This window comes from Stegostoma tigrinum, chromosome 36, assembly GCF_030684315.1.
Source record: "Stegostoma tigrinum isolate sSteTig4 chromosome 36, sSteTig4.hap1, whole genome shotgun sequence".
Classification (NCBI taxonomy): Eukaryota; Metazoa; Chordata; class Chondrichthyes; order Orectolobiformes; family Stegostomatidae; genus Stegostoma; species Stegostoma tigrinum.
Window position 1 is genome coordinate 5,124,594 of NC_081389.1, and position 21,254 is coordinate 5,145,847.

General features: G+C 42.0%; 1 protein-coding gene across 7 annotated transcripts in view; it reads left to right on the forward strand.

Moving 5' to 3' along the window:
• Positions 1-21,254, forward strand: part of LOC125446744 (AP-3 complex subunit beta-2) — a 199,705-nt gene that overhangs the window by 88,375 nt on the left and 90,076 nt on the right. For all 7 annotated transcript variants that reach the window (XM_059640069.1, XM_059640072.1, XM_059640070.1 and 4 more), the window contains exons 7-12: positions 308-490; positions 6,773-6,949; positions 9,634-9,731; positions 12,621-12,675; positions 13,834-13,905; positions 14,029-14,091. In XM_059640069.1, coding sequence (XP_059496052.1) covers positions 308-490; positions 6,773-6,949; positions 9,634-9,731; positions 12,621-12,675; positions 13,834-13,905; positions 14,029-14,091 — 648 coding nt within the window. The remainder of the gene's footprint in view (positions 1-307; positions 491-6,772; positions 6,950-9,633; positions 9,732-12,620; positions 12,676-13,833; positions 13,906-14,028; positions 14,092-21,254) is intronic.

A 21,254-nucleotide genomic window follows, 5' to 3' on the forward strand; every position in this document is an offset into this window, starting at 1 on the left:
TATGATTGAATGGTGGAGCAGTCACAATGGGTTGAATGGGCCAATTTTGCTCCTATATCTTATGGTCAGAGTTTTACTTAGTAATGGGTTGAAAGGTTACGGAGAGTAAGCAGAAAAGTGAAGTTGAGGCTGAGATGAGATCAGCCATGATCATATCAAATCATGGAGCAGACCCAAGGGGCTGCATTGCATACTCGTGTTCCTAGTTCTTATATATTCATGTTCTTACATCTTGCCAGTGGCTCCCCCGTTGTTAAGAAGTTAAATTACTTGCTCAGTTGCCTCACTCCTGTTTCTCTGTCACCAGTTAGTTGCTGGAAGTGTGGTGATGGCCTTCGAAGAAGTTTGCCCTGAGAGGATTGATTTGATTCACAAGAACTATCGGAAACTCTGTAACCTTCTGATCGATGTGGAGGAGTGGGGACAGGTTGTCATCATCAATATGCTCACACGCTATGCACGGACCCAGTTCCTCAACCCCAACCAAAACGTAAGTGCACAGTGCCCTTACCTGGCCTGTCCCTCCACTTCCCACCCCATGCCTTCCCAAGATCTCTACCAATGCACTTCAGTCCTTGTTTGGACAAGCTTGGCATTTTAATTTCCAAAACAGTTAATTACATAGAAGCAAGTCATTTGACCACATGATCTGAGCACACTCCTGGCCATCTTATCATTTCCTTCTATTCCATTCTGACTTCTGTGTTTATTGGTTTTCCCTTTAAATGTATTTATGCTATTTTACATGGTCTTTCCTTAATGCTGAGTTAGATATTTTCACCACTGCTGTCAACTCATGCATAAATTCCCTTTACAATCCTTGGTCGGCCCTGCCTTTACTCTTGTCATTCTCTTATTCCTCATGTATGTGTAAAAAGCTTTGGAATTTTCCTTGACCCTATCTGCCAAGATTTTCTCATTGCTAGTCAGGGCTAGTACAGCAGCTGCTGAAAGGCATTTCGAGAATGATATGTCTAAATGATAAGTCAGTTTGGGTTGAGGTCAGGAACAAGAAAGGAGCAGTCACTTTGTTGGGGATTTTTTACAGACACCCTAATAGTTGCAGAGAAGTGGAGGAGTGGATTGGGAGGCAGAGACTGGAAAAGTGCAGAAGTCACAGAGTTGTAGTCATGGGTGACTTCAACTTTCCAAATATTGATTGGAAACTTTTTAGTTGTAATAGTTTAGGTGGAGTAGATTTTGTCCAGTGTGTTCAGGAAGGATTCCTGGCACAGTATGTAGAGAGACCATTACGAGGAGAGGCCACTTTGGATTTGGTGCTTGGCAATGAACTGGGACAAGTGTTAGACCTGTTGGTAGGAGAGCATTTTGGCAGTAGTGATCATAACCGTTACTTTTACAGTACATAGAACATAGAACATAGAACATTACAGCACAGTACAGGCCCTTCGGCCCTCAATGTTGTGCCGGCCTGTCATACCGATCTCAAGCCCATCTAACCTACACTATTCCATGTACGTCCATATGCTTATCCAATGACGACTTAAATGAACCTAAAGTTGGCAAATCTACGACCGTTGCAGGCAAAGTGTTCCATTCCCTTACTACTCTCTGAGTAAAGAAGCCACTGCTGACATCTGCCCTATATCTTTCACCCCTCAATTTAAAGCTATGCCCCCTCGTGCTCGCTGTCACCATCCTAGGAAAAAGGCTCTCCCTATCCACTCTATCTAACCCTCTGATTATTTTATATGTTTCAATTAAGTCACCTCTCAACCTTCTTCTCTCTAATGAAAACAGCCTCAAGTCCCTCAGCCTTTCCTCGTAAGACCTTCCCTCCATACCAGGCAACATCCTAGTAAATCTCCTCTGCACCCTTTCCAAAGCTTCCACATCCTTCTTATAATGCGGTGACCAGAACTGTACACAATACTCCAAGTGCGGCTGCACCAGAGTTTTGTACAGTTGCAGCATAACCTCTTGGTTCCGGAACTCGATCTCTCTATTAATAAAAGCTAAAACACTGTATGCCATCTTAACAGCCCTGTCAACCTGGGTGGCAACTTTCAAGGATCTGTGTACATAGACACCGAGATTTCTCTGCTCATCTACACTACTAAGAATCTTACCATTAGCCCGGTACTTTGCCTTCCGGTTACTCCTACCAAAGTGCATCACCTCACACTTGTCTACATTAAACTCCATTTGCCACCTCTCAGCCCAGCTCTGCAGCTTATCTATGTCTCTCTGCAACCTATAGCATCCTTTGTCACTATCCACAACTCCACCGACCTTAGTGTCGTCTGCAAATTTACTAACCCATCCTTCTACGCCCTCATCCAGGTCATTTATAAAAATGACAAACAGCAGTGGACCCAACACCGACCCTTGCGGTACACCACTAGTAACTGGTCTCCAGGATGAACGTTTCCCATCAACTCCCACCCTCTGTCTTCTTTCAGCATGCCAGTTTCCAATCCAAACTGCTATATCTCCCACAATTCCATTCCTCCGCATTTTGTACAATAGCCTACTGTGGGGAACCTTATCGAACGCCTTGCTGAAATCCATATACACCACATCAACCAGTTTACTCTCATCTACCTGTTTGGTCACCTTCTCAAAGAACTCAATAAGGTTTGTGAGGCACGACCTTCCCTTCACAAAACCGTGCTGACTATCCCTAATCAATATATTCTTTTCTAGATGATTATAAATCCTATCCGTTATAACCTTTTCCAACACTTTACCAACAACTGAGGTAAGGCTCACTGGTCTATAATTACCAGGGTTGTCTCTACCCTCCTTCTTGAACAGGGGAACCACAATTTGCTATCCGCCAGTCATCTGGCACTATTCCTCTAGACAATGACGAGTTAAAGATCAATGCCAAAGGCTTGGCAATCTCCTCCCTGGCTTCCCAGAGGATCTGAGGATAAATCCCATCCAGCCCAGGGAACTTATCTATCTTCACCCTCTGTAGGATTTCTAATACCTCTTCCTTGTGAACCTCAATCCCACCTAGTCTAGTAGCCTGTATCTCAGTATTCTCCTCGACAACATTGTTGTTTTCTAGAGTGAATACTGTTGAAAAATATTCATTTAGCGCTTCCCCTATCTCATCTGACTCCACACACAACTTACCACTACTATCTTTGATTGGGCCTAATCTTACTTTCGGCATTCTTTTATTCCTTAAATACCGATAGAAAGCCTTAGGGTTTACCCTGATCCTATCCACCAACAACTTCTCATGTCTCCTCTTGGCTCTTCTGAGCTCTCTCTTTAGGTCTTTCCTGGCTACCTCGTAGCCCTCAAGTGCCCTAACTGAGCCTTCACATCTCATCCTAACATAAGCCGCCTTCTTCCTCTTGACCAGAGATTCCATCTCCTTCATAAACCACGGCTCCCGCGCTCTACAGCTTCCTCCCTGCCTGACAGGTACATACTTATCTAGGACACACAGGAGCTTTTCCTTGAATAAGCTCCACATTTCTAATGTGCCCATCCCCTGCAGTTTCCTTCCCCATCCTAAGCTCCCTAAATCTTGCCTAATCTCATCATAATTGCCTTTCCCCCAGCTATAACTCTTGCCTAGTAGTATACACGTATCCCTTTCCATCACTAAAGTAAACATAACACAATTGTGATCGCTATCACCAAAGTGCTCACCAACTTCCAAATCTAACACCTGGCCGGGCTCATTACCCTGTACCAAATCTAATGTGACTTCGCCCCTTGTTGGCCTATCTACATACTGTGTCAGGAAGCCCTCCTGCACACACTGGACAAAAACTGACCCATCTATAGTACTGGAACTATAGTGTTCCCAGTCAATATTTGGAAAGTTGAAGTCCCCCATGACAACTACCCTATCTGTCTCACTCCTATTGAGAATCATCTTTGCTATCCTTTCCTCTACATCTCTGGAATTATTCGGAGGCCGATAGAAAACTCCCAACAGGGTGACCTCTCCTTTCCTGTTTCTAACCTCAGTCCATACTACCTCAGTTGACGAGTCCTCAAACATCCTTTCTCCAACTGTAATTCTGTCCTTGACCAACAATGCCACACCTCCACCCCTTTTACCATCTTCTCTGTTCTTACTGAAACATCTAAATCCCGGAACCTGCAACAACCATTCCTGTCCCTGCTCTATCCATGTCTCCGAAATGGCCACAACATTGAAGTCCCAGGTACTAACCCATGCTGCAAGTTCACCCACCTTATTCCAGACGCTCCTGGCATTGAAGTTGACACACTTCAAGCCAACTTCTTGCTTGCCAGTGCCATCTTGCTTCCCTGAAACTTTATTTCGGACCTCCCTACTCTCAACCTTTTCTGTACTCGAACTACAATTTTGGTGCCCATCCCCCTGCTTAATTAGTTTAAACCCACCCGAATAGCCTTAGCAAATTTTCCCCCCAGGATATCGGTACCCCTCTGGTTCAGGTGAAGACCATCTTGCTTGTAGAGGTCCCACCTACCCCAGAAAGAGCCCCAATTATCCAAGAATCCAAAACCCTCCCTTCTGCACCATCCCTGTAGCCACGTGTTCAACTCCTCTCTCTCCCTATTCCTCGCCTCACTAGCATGTGGCACGGGCAACAAACCAGAGACAACAACTCTGCTCGTTCTAGCTCTCAGCTTCCATCCTAGCTCCCTGAATTTCTGCCTTAAATCCCCATCTCTCTTCCTACCTATGTCGTTGGTGCCAATGTGGACCACGACTTGGGGCTGCTCCCCCTCCCCCTTAAGGATCCCAAAAACACGATCAGAGACATCACGCTCCCTGGCACCTGGGAGGCAATACACCAACCGTGAGTCTCTCTCGTCCCCACAGAACCTCCTATCTGTCCCACTAACTATGGAGTCCCTAATGACTAATGCTCTGCTCCTCTTTCCCCTTCCTTTCTGAGCAGCAGGGACAGACTCTGTGCCAGAGACCGGTGCCTCACTGCTTTCCCCTGGTAATTCGTCCCCCCCAACAGTATCCAAAATGGTATACTTATTGTTGAGGGGAATGGCCACAGGGGATCCCTGCACTGCCTGCCGGTACCCTTTCTGTCCCCTGACCGTAACCCATCTGCCTTTTTCCTGTACTTGAGGAGTGACTACCTCCCTGTAACTCCTCTCAATAACCCCCATGGGGTAGTCATGGAACAGGACAGGTACACACTGCAAGTAAGGTTTATAACTGGGGGAAGGGTAATTATAATTCTGTTAGGCAAGAACTGGGTAACATAAAATGGGAACAGAAGCTGTCAAGGAACAGCCCGATAGAAATGTGGAGATTGTTTTAGGAATGCATACTGTGTGTGATTGATATCTTTGTGCCTAGCAGGCAGGGAAGATGCGATCGAGTGAGGGAGCCTTGGTTCTCGAGAGAGGTCAAACGACTAGTTAAGAAGGATGCTTATATAAGGTTTAGGAAACAAGGATCGGAAAAGGCTCTAGAGGAATACAAGTTAGCCAAGAAGGACCTGAAGAAAGTGCTTAGGAAAGCTATAAGGGGGCATGAGAAAATCTTGGCATAAAGGGTCAAGGAAAACTCCAAAGCATTTTACACATCCGTTAGGAATAAGAGAATGACAAGAGTAAAGGCAGGGCCGACCAAGGATTGTAAAGGGAATTTATGCATGGAGCCTAAAGAGATAGGAGAGGTCCTTAATGAATACTTTTCTTTGGTATTCACATCTGAGAAGGACCTAGTTGTAGGAGAGGGCAGTGTGAAACGGGCTGGTAGGCTAGAGGAGGCTGATGTTAGTAAGGAAGATACACTTGGTATTTTGAGGACCTTGAAGATAGCTTAGTCCCCCGGGCCTGATGGGATTTATCCAAGGATTCTATGGGAAGCGAGGGAAGAGATCCCGGGGCCTTTGGCGTTGATCTTTTCGCCCTCATTGTCCGCCTGTCCGTGGGAATAGTGCTGGAAGATTGGAGAGTGGCAAACATCATTCCGTTGTTCAAAACAAGGGAATAGGGATAACCCCAGAAATTATAGGCCAGTTAGTCTTACTTCAGTGGCGGACAAATTATTGGAAAGGGCTCTGAGAAATAGGATTTATGATCACTTAGATAGGCATAGTTTGATTCATGATAGTCAGCATGGATTTGTGAGGGGTAGATCATGCCTCAAAAACCTTATTGATTTCTTTGAAGAAGTGATCAAACACTTGGATGAAGGTAGATCAGTGGATGTGGTAGACATGGATTTAAGTAAGATGTTGAGAAGATGGCCTGCTTCGAAGGCCATCACCACACTTCCTGCAACTAACTGGTAGGCTCATGCAGAAAGTAAGGAGGCATGGGATGGGGGAAATGTGGCAGAGTGGAATCAGAATTGGCTGACCCTTAGAAGACGTAGGATGGTAGCGGATGGAAAATATTCAACATGGTGTTCAGTTATGAGTGGTGTACCACAAGGATCTGTTCTGGGTCCTCTTGTATTTGTGATTTTTATAAATGATTTGGATGGCCTTATGAGGTCAGACTTGAACTGTGTTGCTAAAACCTACCTGTTTGACCAATCTTTTGGCCATGCCTCCCAATAGCTTTGTGTCAAATTTTGTTTCATAGTATTTCAGTGTGGTGCTTTGAAAAGATGTAGTACTTTGAAGGCTCTGTATTAATACATATTATTGATATAACCATCATGCTTCAGGGGAAGCTGAGTAGACTGAGTGATCTTCATAAACGTTTGTGTAAGCTTCAGTTCTTTGTGAAGTTCCTCTATATAAATCAACAGTTTTTCACCTGGCTTTCCAATGCATTCTAACAGTGCCATTTATTCCCTGGTTGCTGCGGGCAGGAATCATTATTGGAGGAAAACCCGGAAAAAACATTTTATGGATCTGATGAGGAGGAATCCAAGCAAGGGGAAATGGATGCAGCGGTGCTTCCGAAACGGAAACCGTACGTCATGGATCCTGACCACCGTCTACTGCTTCGCAACACCAAACCTCTTCTCCAGAGCCGGAATGCCGCGGTAAGATGTAGCATTTGGGGGCATCTCCCCACATCTGAGGGGTACAAATGTGCTTTTAATATGGAAACAGTGCCAGCAAGCTGCAAACGTGAGGCTGAGATGGTGGAGTTATGATAAAGTTACTGGACCAGTAAACTAGAGACTCCGGCTAATGTTGTGAAGGTGTGTGTTCAAATTCCACCACAGTAGCTGGTAGGATTTAAATTTTATCATTGAAATCTAGCTATCGTCAATTGTCATAACAACCCTTCTGGTTCAAAAATGTCTTTTGGAGAAGAAAAGCTGCTATCTTTATCCAGTCTGGCCTGCATGTGACTCCAGACCCAGAGCAGAATGGATGACTCGTAATTGCCCTTTGAAATGGATGAGAGACCCACTCAGTTCAATGGTGATTGGGGATGGACAACTAATGCAGGTCTTGCAAGCAACACCATATCATATAAAAGAATAAAACTTAAACTTGGCATGGGACTGACAGAAATCCTTGTAAAGGAGTAAATCTTAAGTGTTAAGCATTATTATAAAATTTAGTTTTGCTTGTTTTCAATTAACATTTCAACTTAAATTTAAAGTATAAATTTTAACTTTCTGCCCTACTTGGGTAGGGCTAAACAAGCTTTAATAAAAGGTAGAGCAAAATTCATGGGATATTTTAATCTACATTTTAATATCTGAACAATCAGATGGGCAAAGGCAGCTTAGATGTGGGGTTTGTAGAATATTTTCAGGATAGTTTCTTAGAACAGTATGTTTTTGAGCTGGCCAGGGTGCAGGCTATGTCTCTCCTTATAATGTGCAACAAACTAGGTTAATTAATAAACTTGCAGTGAAGAAGCTCTAGGTAGCAACAATGTTAATATTATCCCATTTTAATTTCAATTTTAGGGAGAGAGAAGTGAGTCCAAAACTGGTATTTTAAAACATTAATAAGGGCAGTATGACAGCATGACACAGAGCTAGTGAAAGTGGACTAGCAAATCAGGTTAGCGGATAGGGTCAATGAAAATGAATTAGCAGACATTTAGAGGATATTCCCAAATGCACAGAATAAATATATTCAAACAATAAAGAAAAATCCCAAATGGGAACATCCACCATGATTGTTTAGCCAAGCTGAAGATCTTATAAAATTTAAAAACAAGCATATTATTGATCAAAGATGGCAGGCAGGACGAAAGAGTGCACGGATTATCAAAAGCAGAAGACAGTTTCCAAAAAAATTAATAAGATTGGAAAGTTTAGCATACAAGAAAAAGCTAGCTAAAAATATAAAAACTGATAGGGAGAGTTTCTTTTGATATTTAAAAAGGAAAAGAATAAACAAAGTGGGCATTGATCCAATAGAAAGTCAGTCTAGGCCATTAATAATGGAAAACAAGAAAAAGGTGTAGAATGGAAAAGGTTTTCGGGCAGAAAATGGAGAAATGGTTTACGACTGTGGGATGGAAGGACTGCATTGGTACTGGAATCAAAGTACGAGACTCCACCAGTCACACCATTAGCAGAAATTTATTGATTCAGTTGCCAAAGGACCACTCACTTCTCTTTTGAACTACCATCCAAAATAGAAGAAGTGTCCATCAAGCTTCTTTAATGAATTCAAAATAATCTGTTTATTATGAGCAATCCTGAATCTTGAAGAAATGATTAAAGCCTAATTAACATCTAAGCTATGATCCAAAATTAGACTAAATCCCCTTAGGCTCATACAAAGATACGTCTAAACAGTGTGAGAAGAAAATCTCTGCAGAGACTATGTTCTTTTAACTGAAAAGTGAGAGGGAAAAACAATTTCTGAAGGCCAAGTGTCTGGAATCAAACGATAATACGTGATGACTTTGCATTTCTACTTTCTCCTGCCAACAAAGCTGAATTGCTGACAGCTGTAGATTGATGACAGATGTCCAATTCTGATTGCAACCAATTTGGATTTGCATCTCTGAGAATTGTTCACAAACCAATACTCCAAGTATTGTTCTGGTATTTGGAAACTATGTCAGGTCGACAGGAACTTCTGCATAGAACAGGATTTCAGGAGAGAGTCCTATTGCTTCAAGGTTGTCTTTCTTACACAGATTTCTAGGTCTGAAGAACAGAACTGTTCAGTCCAGATAGGTATTCTAGGCATCCAACTGCATAGGGAACTCTTTAAAAAAAGTATGTTTTTAGTAGTTAAAGCAATAAACTCCACATCTTATTAGGATAGGGACCTGTAGTCCTCTTAAAGCCAGTTTACTTTCTAGTAATTTAGACAATTAATCCCACACTTTATCTCCTTGACAGCTTTCTGTAGTTGTTACTCCAAATTTACTTGATTTCTTAGAAAAAGCAGTAATCCATGTCACGCATTTTACTGCCAACCTCATTTCAAAGAAATTATCCAGTTTCAATCCTGAAAATGTCTAATAGTTAAAATCTCACAGAATTTTTCTAGAATAGTCTCTAAATACAAATATGTATTCCCAACAGAAGGCACACAAACTGAGAGTCATGTTGAAATCAGTAATGTGTTGATAGCAACCCAACCAAAGGCAAGGCAGGTACTTAATAAAATGAGGAAATATTCACATTGGTCCACATCAGCAGAGCTTCTACCTTTGCCTGTAGCTATCCTGCTCCAAATGAGCTTACTCAGGGTTCCCTTTCTGAATGCTGACCTCTTCCTTTGTCTCCTGGGCCCTCAGGTAGTGATGGCTGTCGCGCAACTTTACTTCCACCTTGCTCCCAAAGCAGAGGTTGGTGTGATAGCCAAGGCACTTGTTCGCCTGCTACGCAGTCACAGGTAAGCAACTCCTCTTCAGCAAACAGGACAAATTTTCGACAGCTGTAGATGCCCATGAGCCCTGAAGAAGAAAGAAACTTTCCACTTTCCAATGCCGAGTACTGGCTTCCTTTGAATCTGAGTGATGTTATCTATGACCAGCCCTGTTCCTCCAGGGTTTCTGCTCAATGTGGAGGGGGTGTTGAAATGCCTGACTTTGGTGTTCTGCTTGCCAGAAGTACTACCTGGGAAATGGGGGAACAAGGCTCGCATCCGGTACCTTCCATGGATAAACAATAGTATGGCCAATGCAAGGGCAGGTGCTACTATTCCTGGGTGCAAAGCTCCCAGAATATTAAAGGGAGAATTGTTCTGCAGCCAATGGAATGACTAGTCAATCACACATGCAAAATGGTAATCAGCGTTTCATTTGCAATAGGGAGGTTCTTTGGCATTTCAGTCATAATTAGTAATAATTCAGTAATAATTCATTATTTTACCCACGATTGTGCCATAGAGGAGAGATAGCAAGATTCTGGAGTCAGACATAACAAAGTGTGGGGCTGGAGGAACACAGCAGACCTTATGAAGAAGGATCCCGACCCGAAACGTCAGCTCTCCTGTTCCTCTGATGCTGCCTGAGCCATGAGGATGTTTTTTTTCCAGATTCATGTTAAATCTGCACTATGTATTGCTGAATGATCAAATGGCATTTATTAAAAGGGAAGCAAGCAAACATTGAAGGGAAAATACAGGCATATTTGATCTACTTTATCCATTGTAAAAGGAGGAATGAGTACATTGCTATTTGGTAGTTCAGAATTTGAATATTGCTGAAAAAGGTGCTGAATCTTTTCATTTTGTACTCACTCTGGACAAATGCAGAAATGCTAAATCTCAAGCAATCACAGAATGGTATGCTAGAAGTTGCTGATTGTTGTAAGGTGACTCCGATTGGCTAAGCAATGTTTTTAGGCTCCCCAAACTCCCAGGTAATTTTCAACAAGTGCAAGAATTGAGCATATCCTTTTGTTCATAGAGAGAAATCCCTGCATATGCTCATCGTTTCTAGCAAATAAATGAACCATGTTATAAGTTCATCTGTTTATATTCCTATAGTTGCTTGAAATAAGTCAAATACAGACCGCATTTCAACTGGCCACACTTTCAAAATCCAAAACACAGTGTCGACTCTTAGACGTGATTCTGTGAATGAGCAACATTTGCTGTACAATTCTGTGTTGCTAATAGCTACAGTAATAATGAATTTAAAAGATGGAAGGATCCATTCTCTATAAAGAAAAAATGAAAACGTTCAAGACTTGCATTGCATTTTGAAATACCCAAGAGCTTGGGAAGCCTGTAGTTTCTCATTGCTGGGCCATTCAGAATCGATTCTTGTCACCAGTTAGCGCCCTTTTCACCTGAAGTACAAATTCCTCCAATTATTTGAAATTTGGCACTTTACTGTCTGTCCTAATGAATGCAGATGAAGAATTTCAGGAACGAATCTCTTTCTTTGGAGCTCAATCTAAAACTCCATTTCAGGAAGCCTTTGAGAGATGTCTCCATCCTTATCATCATGTCAGTTTGATATACAGAAATAAGATGCTTGTTCCAGCTCCATCACCTTGTGCAGTAAAGCATTGTCTTGTCCAATAGAATCACATATCATTCTGATTTGGAACAATACTGCTGGTCCTTCACTGTCAATAAGTCAAAATCGTTGAACTGCCTCCCTCAGAGCACTGTGCATGTACCTACAACATATCAGCTCTAGCAGGTCAAGAAGCAACTCACCATTTTCTTCTCAAGGGTGATTGGGAGTGGGCATTAAGTGGCCAAGCTAGTGGACCCCAAACCTATAAAAGAATAAATTTAAAAGAGATTTGCATGGCAGCCATGTGTATCTTCTAATTTCCAAATTTGCCAGCTACATTTTTGGGAACTGGACAATGACTTGATCTTTTCAGATGGACTTTGATTTTCATTTAAGCACAGTTTTGAAAATTTCCTATGATCAGACCAGTTAGTGATAGGGTCTCCTCGAGCTCAACAACATCCGTCATTTCATTGACTGACCAGACCTCGGCACCAAGAAGAGTTCAAATGCATTTGTCTCTCCTCCGAGATCGACATATCTTGAGCTGATACACTGATATTAATAAAAATGATCAGGAGACAGTCCAGAGTTTGATTTCTTCAGTTTAATTTTTCAAGGGCTATCTTGTAGTCACCTACTATTGGTCTTTAGTCTTCTTCCAGAGTTCCTGAAACAGATTGTCAATGCAAGTCATTTTTTGCCTATTCTTCACCAGAACCCTGCCATTAGCTGAAACAGCTTGTTCAGCAATCACTCTTCCAGTAAACTGAAAGAGAAACTTGCATTTATACAGCAACTTTCACAACCTCAAGATGTCCCCACATCACTCACAGCCAATGAAATAATTTTGAAGTTTGAAAAATTTTAAAAATTAATTACCCCCTGAAAAATGAAAATCCCCCTTCTCACTTTTGTCTTGAATGGGAAACCCTTGTTTTGAAACTGTTCCCTTATTCTGGATTCCCCTATAGGTGGAAACATTTAGCATCTATTCTGTGAATGGATGTTACATGTTTTAATAAGTTCACCTCTCATTCTAAAATCCAGAGAATATTGAACTTGGGATCTTTCATATCCATCTATGAGGACAGTTGGGGTTTTGAGTTTAATATCTTGTTTGAAACTCTGGCCTGTGTCCTTGAAATTGCAGTGTCTCCCTTTACAGTCAGTCTTCATTCCATAATATTTGAACGAAGCTTGGGTGTGGTAGCTGGGTTAGTTTAGTTGATTTAAGTGCAATGAATTATAGCTGTCTTTCTCTCTCTCTCTGTTTCTGTCTGTCTATCCCTCTCTCTGTCTCCAAACAGTGAGGTGCAGTTTGTGGTGCTGCAGAATGTTGCCTCCATGTCAATCAAACGAAGGGTGAGTCATGATTGTTCCAGTTCCTTCAGGTGCCTGAAGGTGTCCTGTGTTACAAATCCTGCATCACTTTGATGGGCGCTTCCGTTGTTACTATTTCTATAGATGTTAAGCTCCTTTGCTCATGTTTAGTCTGACTGGCGACATCGGGATAAGCAAGACTTTAGCTTAAGGTGGAAGTGGGACTATTTCATTTGATCCCATGATACTGTTGTTGAGAACAGAGAACTGTTAGCTCTGAGAATGAGTAACAAACACTCATTTATAGTTCAAATGAACTGTCACAGACAGCAGAAATGAGAGAAACTGAAGTAGTTCACAGAAGCTGGGATTGGTTTTTTTAGAGGACAGGAGGTTAAAAGGGATATATAGGTGTGCTGTGTAGCAATTCAGTCAAGGATTCTGACTTGCTGGGGTAATAAAACTTGGTCTCATGTTTTGGCCTGGAGCAATGCATAGTGATGTTGGAGACTCCAATTTATCTCCATCACATGCCTAACCAGGAATCTTTCCTGTTGTTTACGCATGTGTTGGAAGGATTTACAAGTTGGTACTCAATATTTTTAGCTGTGTTACAAACATACCTTCCTTAGTCTGCCTCAGGTTTATCAAGTTCTAGAATAGGATTCCAACCTGGATCTTCTGGCTCAGAGTTGGGGATGCCACCTCCTGTGCCATGAGACCTCCTGGTTTTGCAGAGAGGTTCACCTTAAAGAAGGGATTTGATAGGACATATGGGAAAAGCCATTTCCATTGCCAGAAGCATCAGTAACCAGGGCAAACAGGTAAGAAAATTGGCTAAAGAACTGAGGTGGGGATGAAAAGAAACCTGTAAACATATGAAGAAAATATGCAGGGGTGTAGAACAGAGGGAGTGGGATGAATTGGATTAGTATAGATTTTCAAGGATCAGGGCACAGATAATATGGTTCAAATATCCTGTTTCTCTGCTGTTTGATTGTATAAGGATGATGAGTAAATAGCTCTAATAAATGAGGAAAAATCAATGAGGATGAAGTTATGAAAATTTGAGGGAAGGTGAGAATAATTGAAGAATAATACAGATATGTTTCATATCTCACAAGGTTGCTATAGATACAGATAAATAGTCAAATCTCTGCTGTGTCGAGCATTTATTGACCTCCTGTTCTGATTTTTAAGGGAATGTTTGAGCCCCACCTAAAGAGCTTCTACATCAGATCCACAGACCCAACGCAGATTAAAGTGCTGAAGGTGAGTGTGCACGCACATTGCTGTTGATTTGCAAATCTTGATGCTACAGGGTAACAGATTGGTTTACAGGTGCTCCATACCAGCAAACCAAGATAACCTTCATCTCTCTCTTGTCTTGTGTAGTTGGAAGTTCTGACTAATCTGGCCAGCGAGACCAATATCTCAACCATTCTGCGTGAGTTCCAGGTAAGGATGGAACAGACATTTGTGTCACCCAGTGCCTCCTGTATAACACGATGTGATTAACACCAGCTCCCTCTCAGTGCACCAGTGAAGTCTCTCCAGCGTACCATCTTTCAGCTGAGGCGCTAATATCCCTCTGCCCATTTCACTGCAACTTGAGCAGTGATAACCCTCAGAGATAGTGGGAACTGCAGATGCTGGAGAATCCAAGATAACCAAGTGTGAAGCTGGATGAACACAGCAGGCCAAGCAGCTTCTCAGGAGATAACCCTCAGCTTTGTTTACTTTTATTTTGTTATTTCATAGGTTGAGTGTCGCTGGCGAGACCAGAATTTCTTGCCCACTTTTAAATGCTCTTGACCTGAGCAGTTTGCTGGGCCATTTCAGAAGGCAGTCAAAAATCAACTCACATTACTGTGAGTCTAGAGTTATATGTAGGCAAGACCAGATAAGGATGGCAGATTTCTTTTGCCAAAGGACATTATGAATCAGCTATCTTTTCACAAAAATCAATGACATTTCCATGGCCACTATTACTGAGATTGTCCTACATTTCCAGAGTAAAACCCCTCATGGGCTTTTAAACCATGTCACCACATTTAAAGCTGTCCTGCTGCAGGCAGTAAGGATATTGGCCTTCATAGTGAGAGAATTGGAGTACAACAACAGGGATACCTTACTGCAATTGTAATTGTGAGACCACAGCTGAAGCACTATGTGCAGTTTTGGTCTCCTTACATGAGGAAGAATGTTCTAGCTATGGACAGGGTGCAACAAATGTTTACCAGACTGATTCCTGGGCTGGCGGAACTGATATATGAAGAGGCACTGCATTAGTTAGGACTGTATTCACTGGAATTTAGAAGAACAAAGGGGATTCTCATAGAAACCTGTAAAATCCCAATAGGACAAGACTGATTAACACAGGAAGGATGTTCCCGAGAGAGTCCGGAGAGTCTAGAAACTGAGTCACCATCTAAGAATGCTGCGTAGGCCGCTTAGGACTGAATTGAGGAGAAATTTATTCACCCAGGGAGTGGTGAGCCTGTGGAATCCTCTGTCACAGAAAGCAGTGGAGGCTAAAACATTGAATGTTTTCAAAAATTAGATATAGTTCTTAGGCCTAAAGGGATCAAAGGACTTGGGGACAAAGAGGGAACAGGATACTGAGTAGAATGAGCAGCTATGATCATATTGAATGGTGGTGTATGCTCAAAGGACTGATTGGCCTACTCCTGTGATTTCCTATGGTTCCATTGATGTTTGTTAAGCATCAACTTTACTGATTGGAAAGTGGTGATCAGAAATGTACATTTTCAGACAGGGAGGTTGGTTTGTGAGATTTGTTCCTACAATCTATTTTCGAAAGAGCCCATGAGTTCTGCTGGAATTGAGTTTGACAGTTGCACTGTCGTAAGTATGTAGAGCAGCTAGAAGACTGAAAGTGGATGAGATGGAATGTTAAAGGGAATGGGTACTAAATGAGATAGAGTGGGGTTTTTAAAATTCAGTCCACTTCCTATGGATTGAGCCCATAATGCCATTATGGAAGGGAATTCCAGGATTTTGACCCAGTGACAGTGAAGGAACAGCGATATATTTCCAAGTCAGGATGGTGAGTGGCTTGGAGGGAAACTTGAATGTGGTAGTGATCCCATATATCTGCTGCCCTTGTCCTTCTAGATGGAAGTGGTTGTGGGTTTTGAAGGTGCTGTCTGAGGATCTTTAGGGAATTTCTGCAGTGCATCTTGCAGATAGTACACACTGCCACCATTGAGCGTTGGTGGTGGAGGGTGTAGATGCTTGTGGATGTAGTGCCAATCAAGCGGGCTACTTTGTCCTGGATGGTGTCAAGTTTCTTGAGTGTTGTTGGGGCTCATCCAGGCAAGTGGGGAGTATTCCATCACACCCCTGACTTGTGCCTTGTAGATGGTGGACAGGCTTTGAGGACTCAGGAGGTGAGTTACTTGCTGCAGCATTCCTAGCTTCTGACTTGCTGTGGTAGCCACTGTGTTTATTCTGCAAATCCAGTTGAGTTTCTGATCAATGATAACCTCCAGGATGTTGATAATGGGGGATTCAGTGATGGTAACACCATTGATTGACAAGGGGTGGTGGTTAGATTATCGCTGATTGGTGATAGTCAGAGCCTGGCATTTGTGAGTTGCAAATGTCACTTGCCACTTGTCAGCCCAATTGCATTGTTTGTGTGGAAACAGCAGAGCAACATTGATGAGCAAGCACCTTTTTTTAAGTGGCAATGCTTAACACCTCAAAGCTAGAATGCTCCAACAAGTGAACCATTCCTAAGTGATCCTTTATGTTACCTGTACATGTGTTTGCATGTGAATGTATGCATGGGTAGGAGCAGGCACATGCACGCATATGTAGGTGTATATACTCTTGTGGGTGTGCATGTAACGTATTTGTGAATGCACACTATTTTGAGTGTGTATGGATACCCATGTTCAAGTGATCGTGTCCGTACATATCAGGGTGTTCCTATGTGGAAGATTCTGATGTTTAATAAGTACATTCTTTTGGATCATTACAAATACATTACAAATCTTTGGATGCACTTTGGAGCATCCTATAAAGAACTGATAAATGTAGCAGTTGTTATAATCTAAGAAACGATGTTAGCACTGCATCTACTCTGTATTCAATGATCTCTGATTGGATGAACTAAGTTCTCCTGCAAAGACATCTGACTTCCAAGTTCAGCAAAGGAGGCAGTTTGGACCTGTATTTGGGAGACAATATCAAACTGACCAAACTGCACAAGTCTTAGGAATTAACACTGTGTAACAGAGAGGAAAACATGTTTCTGCATATAGTACAGTTTAAAACTAAGTGTCATAAATATAAAATGGTCACAAACAAATCCACAAGAATTTTAAGAAGAATGTTTTTACCTAGTCAGTGGTGAAATTGTGGAATTTGCTGCCACAACGAATTAGAGTACTTATGCTTCCTGGTTTTTGTAAGTGGGCAATTAATTTCCTGGAGTTATTTCTAGTGAATCAGAGGAAGTGTTCCTGTTAATACTGTTCATGCAATCCACGGCACCCCAGAAGTATGACTTATCAACACACCATGTCGTCTGAGCCTTGTTGGTCTATCTGACACTCAATCTCCAAACCTTGGAATTGCTCCAAATGCACCACTTCACTGCTAATAACATTTGGGGCCAAGGAGTATTGTTTGGAAGTTCTGAGTCCTGAGAGGGCATCTGGGAAAGAGAGAGAAACAGAAATCAGATGAGAAACAGAAAGAAAGACAAAATGCCATTTGGGAAGGAAGAGAGCAACTGAAATTGGGGTGTGGGATGAAAGAGATAAAAATTGTGGGGTGAAGAGAGATAACAAAATACACACTGTAGAGGGGAGGGAAGAGAGCAACAGAAACTGGGGAAGTGAAAGAGAAAGACAGAGTAAACCAGAAGCTGCATCAGATATGGGGAAGAGAAAGAGAGACAGAAACTAAATGGTTAGGATGGTGGAAGAAAAACAGAAATTGAGAGGTTGAAAGAGAAACAGAAATGGACAAGGATGGGGAGAGTGAAAGCAAAAGGGGAGACAGGGAAAGAGAGAAAACAAAAACCAAGCTTGGATGCAGAGAAAAATAGAAGGATTAGGAACTGGGAGACAGAAAATGGAACAGAAACACTGGGTGGGGATTGTGGGGGTGGGGGGGAGCGGGGGTTGCAGAGACGGGATGTGGGTGGAGAGGAAGCTACCTGGTAAGTGTAAAGCAATGTAAGCAATGCAGCATATTTGGATTAAATGGCTGCTTCTATTTGAGGACTATTTGCTCTTTTATTGCTGCATAAAGAGTAAAGAGGCAATCTTGAAAGTCAGAAATTTTGGGTCTGGGAAGATTATCCTGTATTTAGCTTCATACTCCAGCCATGCCATAACAACCCTGATACAAGGTTTCAGATTTGAATCCCTGTCCTCAAAATAACAGCCAATGCAAGGGTTTCTGCTGGTAAAGATATTAGTAATTCCCTTGTTTGATCAGATGACCCTGCAGGACTTGAGGTATAATCATCCTGTTTTCACCAAGTAGTTTTTAGAAAACAAGAGGTCAAGCTGAGGTCAGGTAGTGACAATAGAAATGTGACTGAATTAAATAAGTGGGCTGTACAATGGACAATGTAATGACCCGAGGAGTTAATTACTGCAGTTTATGTATTGTTAATTCATGCTAAGCTCAGGAAGAGGCTATTTGATCTTTTGTCTGTGCCAGCTCTCCAAATAAGCTTAGGGCAGTTTATCTGCCTTCTCTTCATAACTCTGCACTTACCTGTCTCGCAGATAATAATCTAGTTTTCTGTTGAAGGCTTTGGTTGAGTTACCACCGTACCCTCAAACTATGCAAATGTTAACCACTCTGTATGAAAATATTTTCCTCATGTTACCATTGCTTTTTTGCCAATTACCTTAAACCTGTGCTGTCTTGCTCTTGATTGTCCTATCAGGGGCATAGTTTCTTTCCATTTACACTGTCCAGAACCTCACAATTTTTGAATACTTCCATCAAATCTGTTCTCAACCTTCTATGCTCAAAGGAAAACAGCCCCTTTTTCGCTAAACAGTTCACAGAACAGAACTTTAGGGGAAATGGTGGCAACTTGGTCACATCACTGGACTAGTATTCCAGAACCTCAGGCTAATGTCTCTGAGGACATGTATTCAAATATCCTAATGCCAGGTGGGGACATTTGAATTCAAGAAAAAAAATACTCTGGAATGGAAATTTACTTTAGTGGTGACTATGTATCATTGTCACTTGTTGTAAAAATCCATCTGATTCATGAATATTCTTTAGCGATGGAAATCTGCCATCCTCACCTGGTCTGGCCTACATGTGACTCCATATCCAGAACAATGTCATTGACAGTTAACTGCCCTTTTGGCAATTAGGGAAGGGCAAAAACACCAGCTAGCAATGTGCCCACAACCCGTGAAGAAATTAAAAGGAAGTTCCACAACTTGGAACTATTCTCATTAATCTTTTCTGCACAATCTCTAATGCTTTCACAATATTTTTAAAGTATGTTTCCAGAACTGAACATACTTCGCAGTATCAACCAGGGTATAATTTTACAACATAACTTCCTTGCACTTGTACACTGCACCCCTCTTCAGAAAGCTGAGGTACTATATATTTTATTAATGTCTCTCTCCCCTTCAAGGAACCATATGCATATTCACCCTGGTCCCTCTGGATCTGCGAGCCCTTTAGAGTTGTACCCTTAATTTGATACTTTCTCTATTAGTGGAATATTATTTGTACTAATTCAGGACCAACCACTAAGCAGGGCTATTCCCAGGAGAGAAAGTTGTGTCCTGTTTAGTTGAGAAAGCTCTCTGGATCTTCTGGTAATCAGGCAGCTAATCTAATCAGAGAATCACAAAATCCTTAAAGTGTGGAAAGCAGGCTGTTCAAACCATCAAGTCCACATTGACTGCCTGAACAGCATCCAACCCAGACCCATCCCTATACCCTAACCCTGTAACCCTGGACTTCTCAATGCTAATCCACCCAGCCTGCACAACTCCAGACACCATGGGCAATTTAGCATGGCCAATCCACCTAACCTGCACATCTTTGGACTGTGGGAGGAAACTGGAACACCCGAAAGAAACCCACGCAGTCACTGGGAGAATGTGCAAACTCCACACAGACAGTCGTTTGTGGCTGGAATCAAAGATGGACCCCTGCCGCTGTGAGGCAGCATTACTAGCCACTGAGCCACAATGCCGCATCCAATTTAGCTGCTGGCAGCTTTCTACTGGAGCAGGATGAACTACCAATCAATTAGATGCCAGCAGCTTCAGAATTGGGTAGAACCACAGTAGAGGCTGTGACTGCTGTCAAGACAGTACGCCCCTTCTCTAGGATAGAGGAAAGGTAGGTGTTGTGTGGGGGAGAGTGGTGATTTTTGGGGCTGCAGCACATTGAAGGATGGGATGGTTTTTGAAAGGAAAGGGCAGAGTGACATTCAGGGACTACCCCTCTCTCATAGAACCTACCTTTGGGTTTTTGCCAAGTTAGTGCAGATCAAAATGCGCCACCCCTGAAGCTGAAAATCTGCCAGTGTTGATTTTCCATTTAAAAAGCCTGATACTTTCTTGTCCTGCTAGAGCTGAAGTAATCACATCTCAGCTGGGATGAGGCCCTTTGGAGGTTGTTGAGTAACTACTTAAGGGCCTTAATTGGCAAAAGGGCAATTGGGTCAAGCTTGGGTCTTTCTGTTCTGAATTTAGTTAGGGTAAGGCTCTTGTTTGCCACAACCCTGCCTCATTAAGTTTACTTCTTTGTTTCTGAACCCAGAAGATTCTGCTTTACATGTTCTTCCTACCAAACTAAATCTTTTCACACTGTAGGGGACACACTAGGCAGCCTACTCATGCAAACGCTTAAATGGACCCTTAAAGGTCCATCTAAGCACCTGTCATGCTCCAAACTATAACTGTTTAAACAGAATTCAATCCACACTTTGGTGTGAGGGCTTTATTTAAGTTAGCCACACTTCCTAAGACTCATCTCCCTTGATTAGTATCTCTATATTTATACAACCATTTCAAACTAATTAACTCTTAATTAATGTATCCACCACCAGTTCCCTCATTCCATTAGGTCTTGGGTATTTCTTATGATCATATTAGATGATGACAAGTTACCTTTCTTCCTTCATAAATGAATCTATAATTTTCTTTGCATTAAATGTTGGTTGCCCTAGTCCACTCATTTCACCAATCTGCCTGTGTGCTTTTGAAATTCTACACCAAACTTCTCACAGTTTACAATGCTTCCAAGTTTTATATCGTTTACAAATTTTCAGCTGGTACCATTGCCTTTTAAAGGATGGGTTCTGGGTGACAGGCCTCTCTGATTTCACTGCCAGGATAAGAAATCTGGATTTTGAGGATGCCAAGATTTGACTCTTGTAGAGTATGATCACTCCAGGATTGTTGTAGCATCTCCACAATTTGCTGATAATTCTTTTGGCCATCAGATTTTATTTGATTTAAAACATGTTAAGAACAAACTCTATAATCCTATAGAACCTTTCACAAAATAAAACATGTCAAGGTGTTTCGCAGGAGCATAACAATACAAAAAATGACTCTGAACCACAAAAGGATGTAATAGAA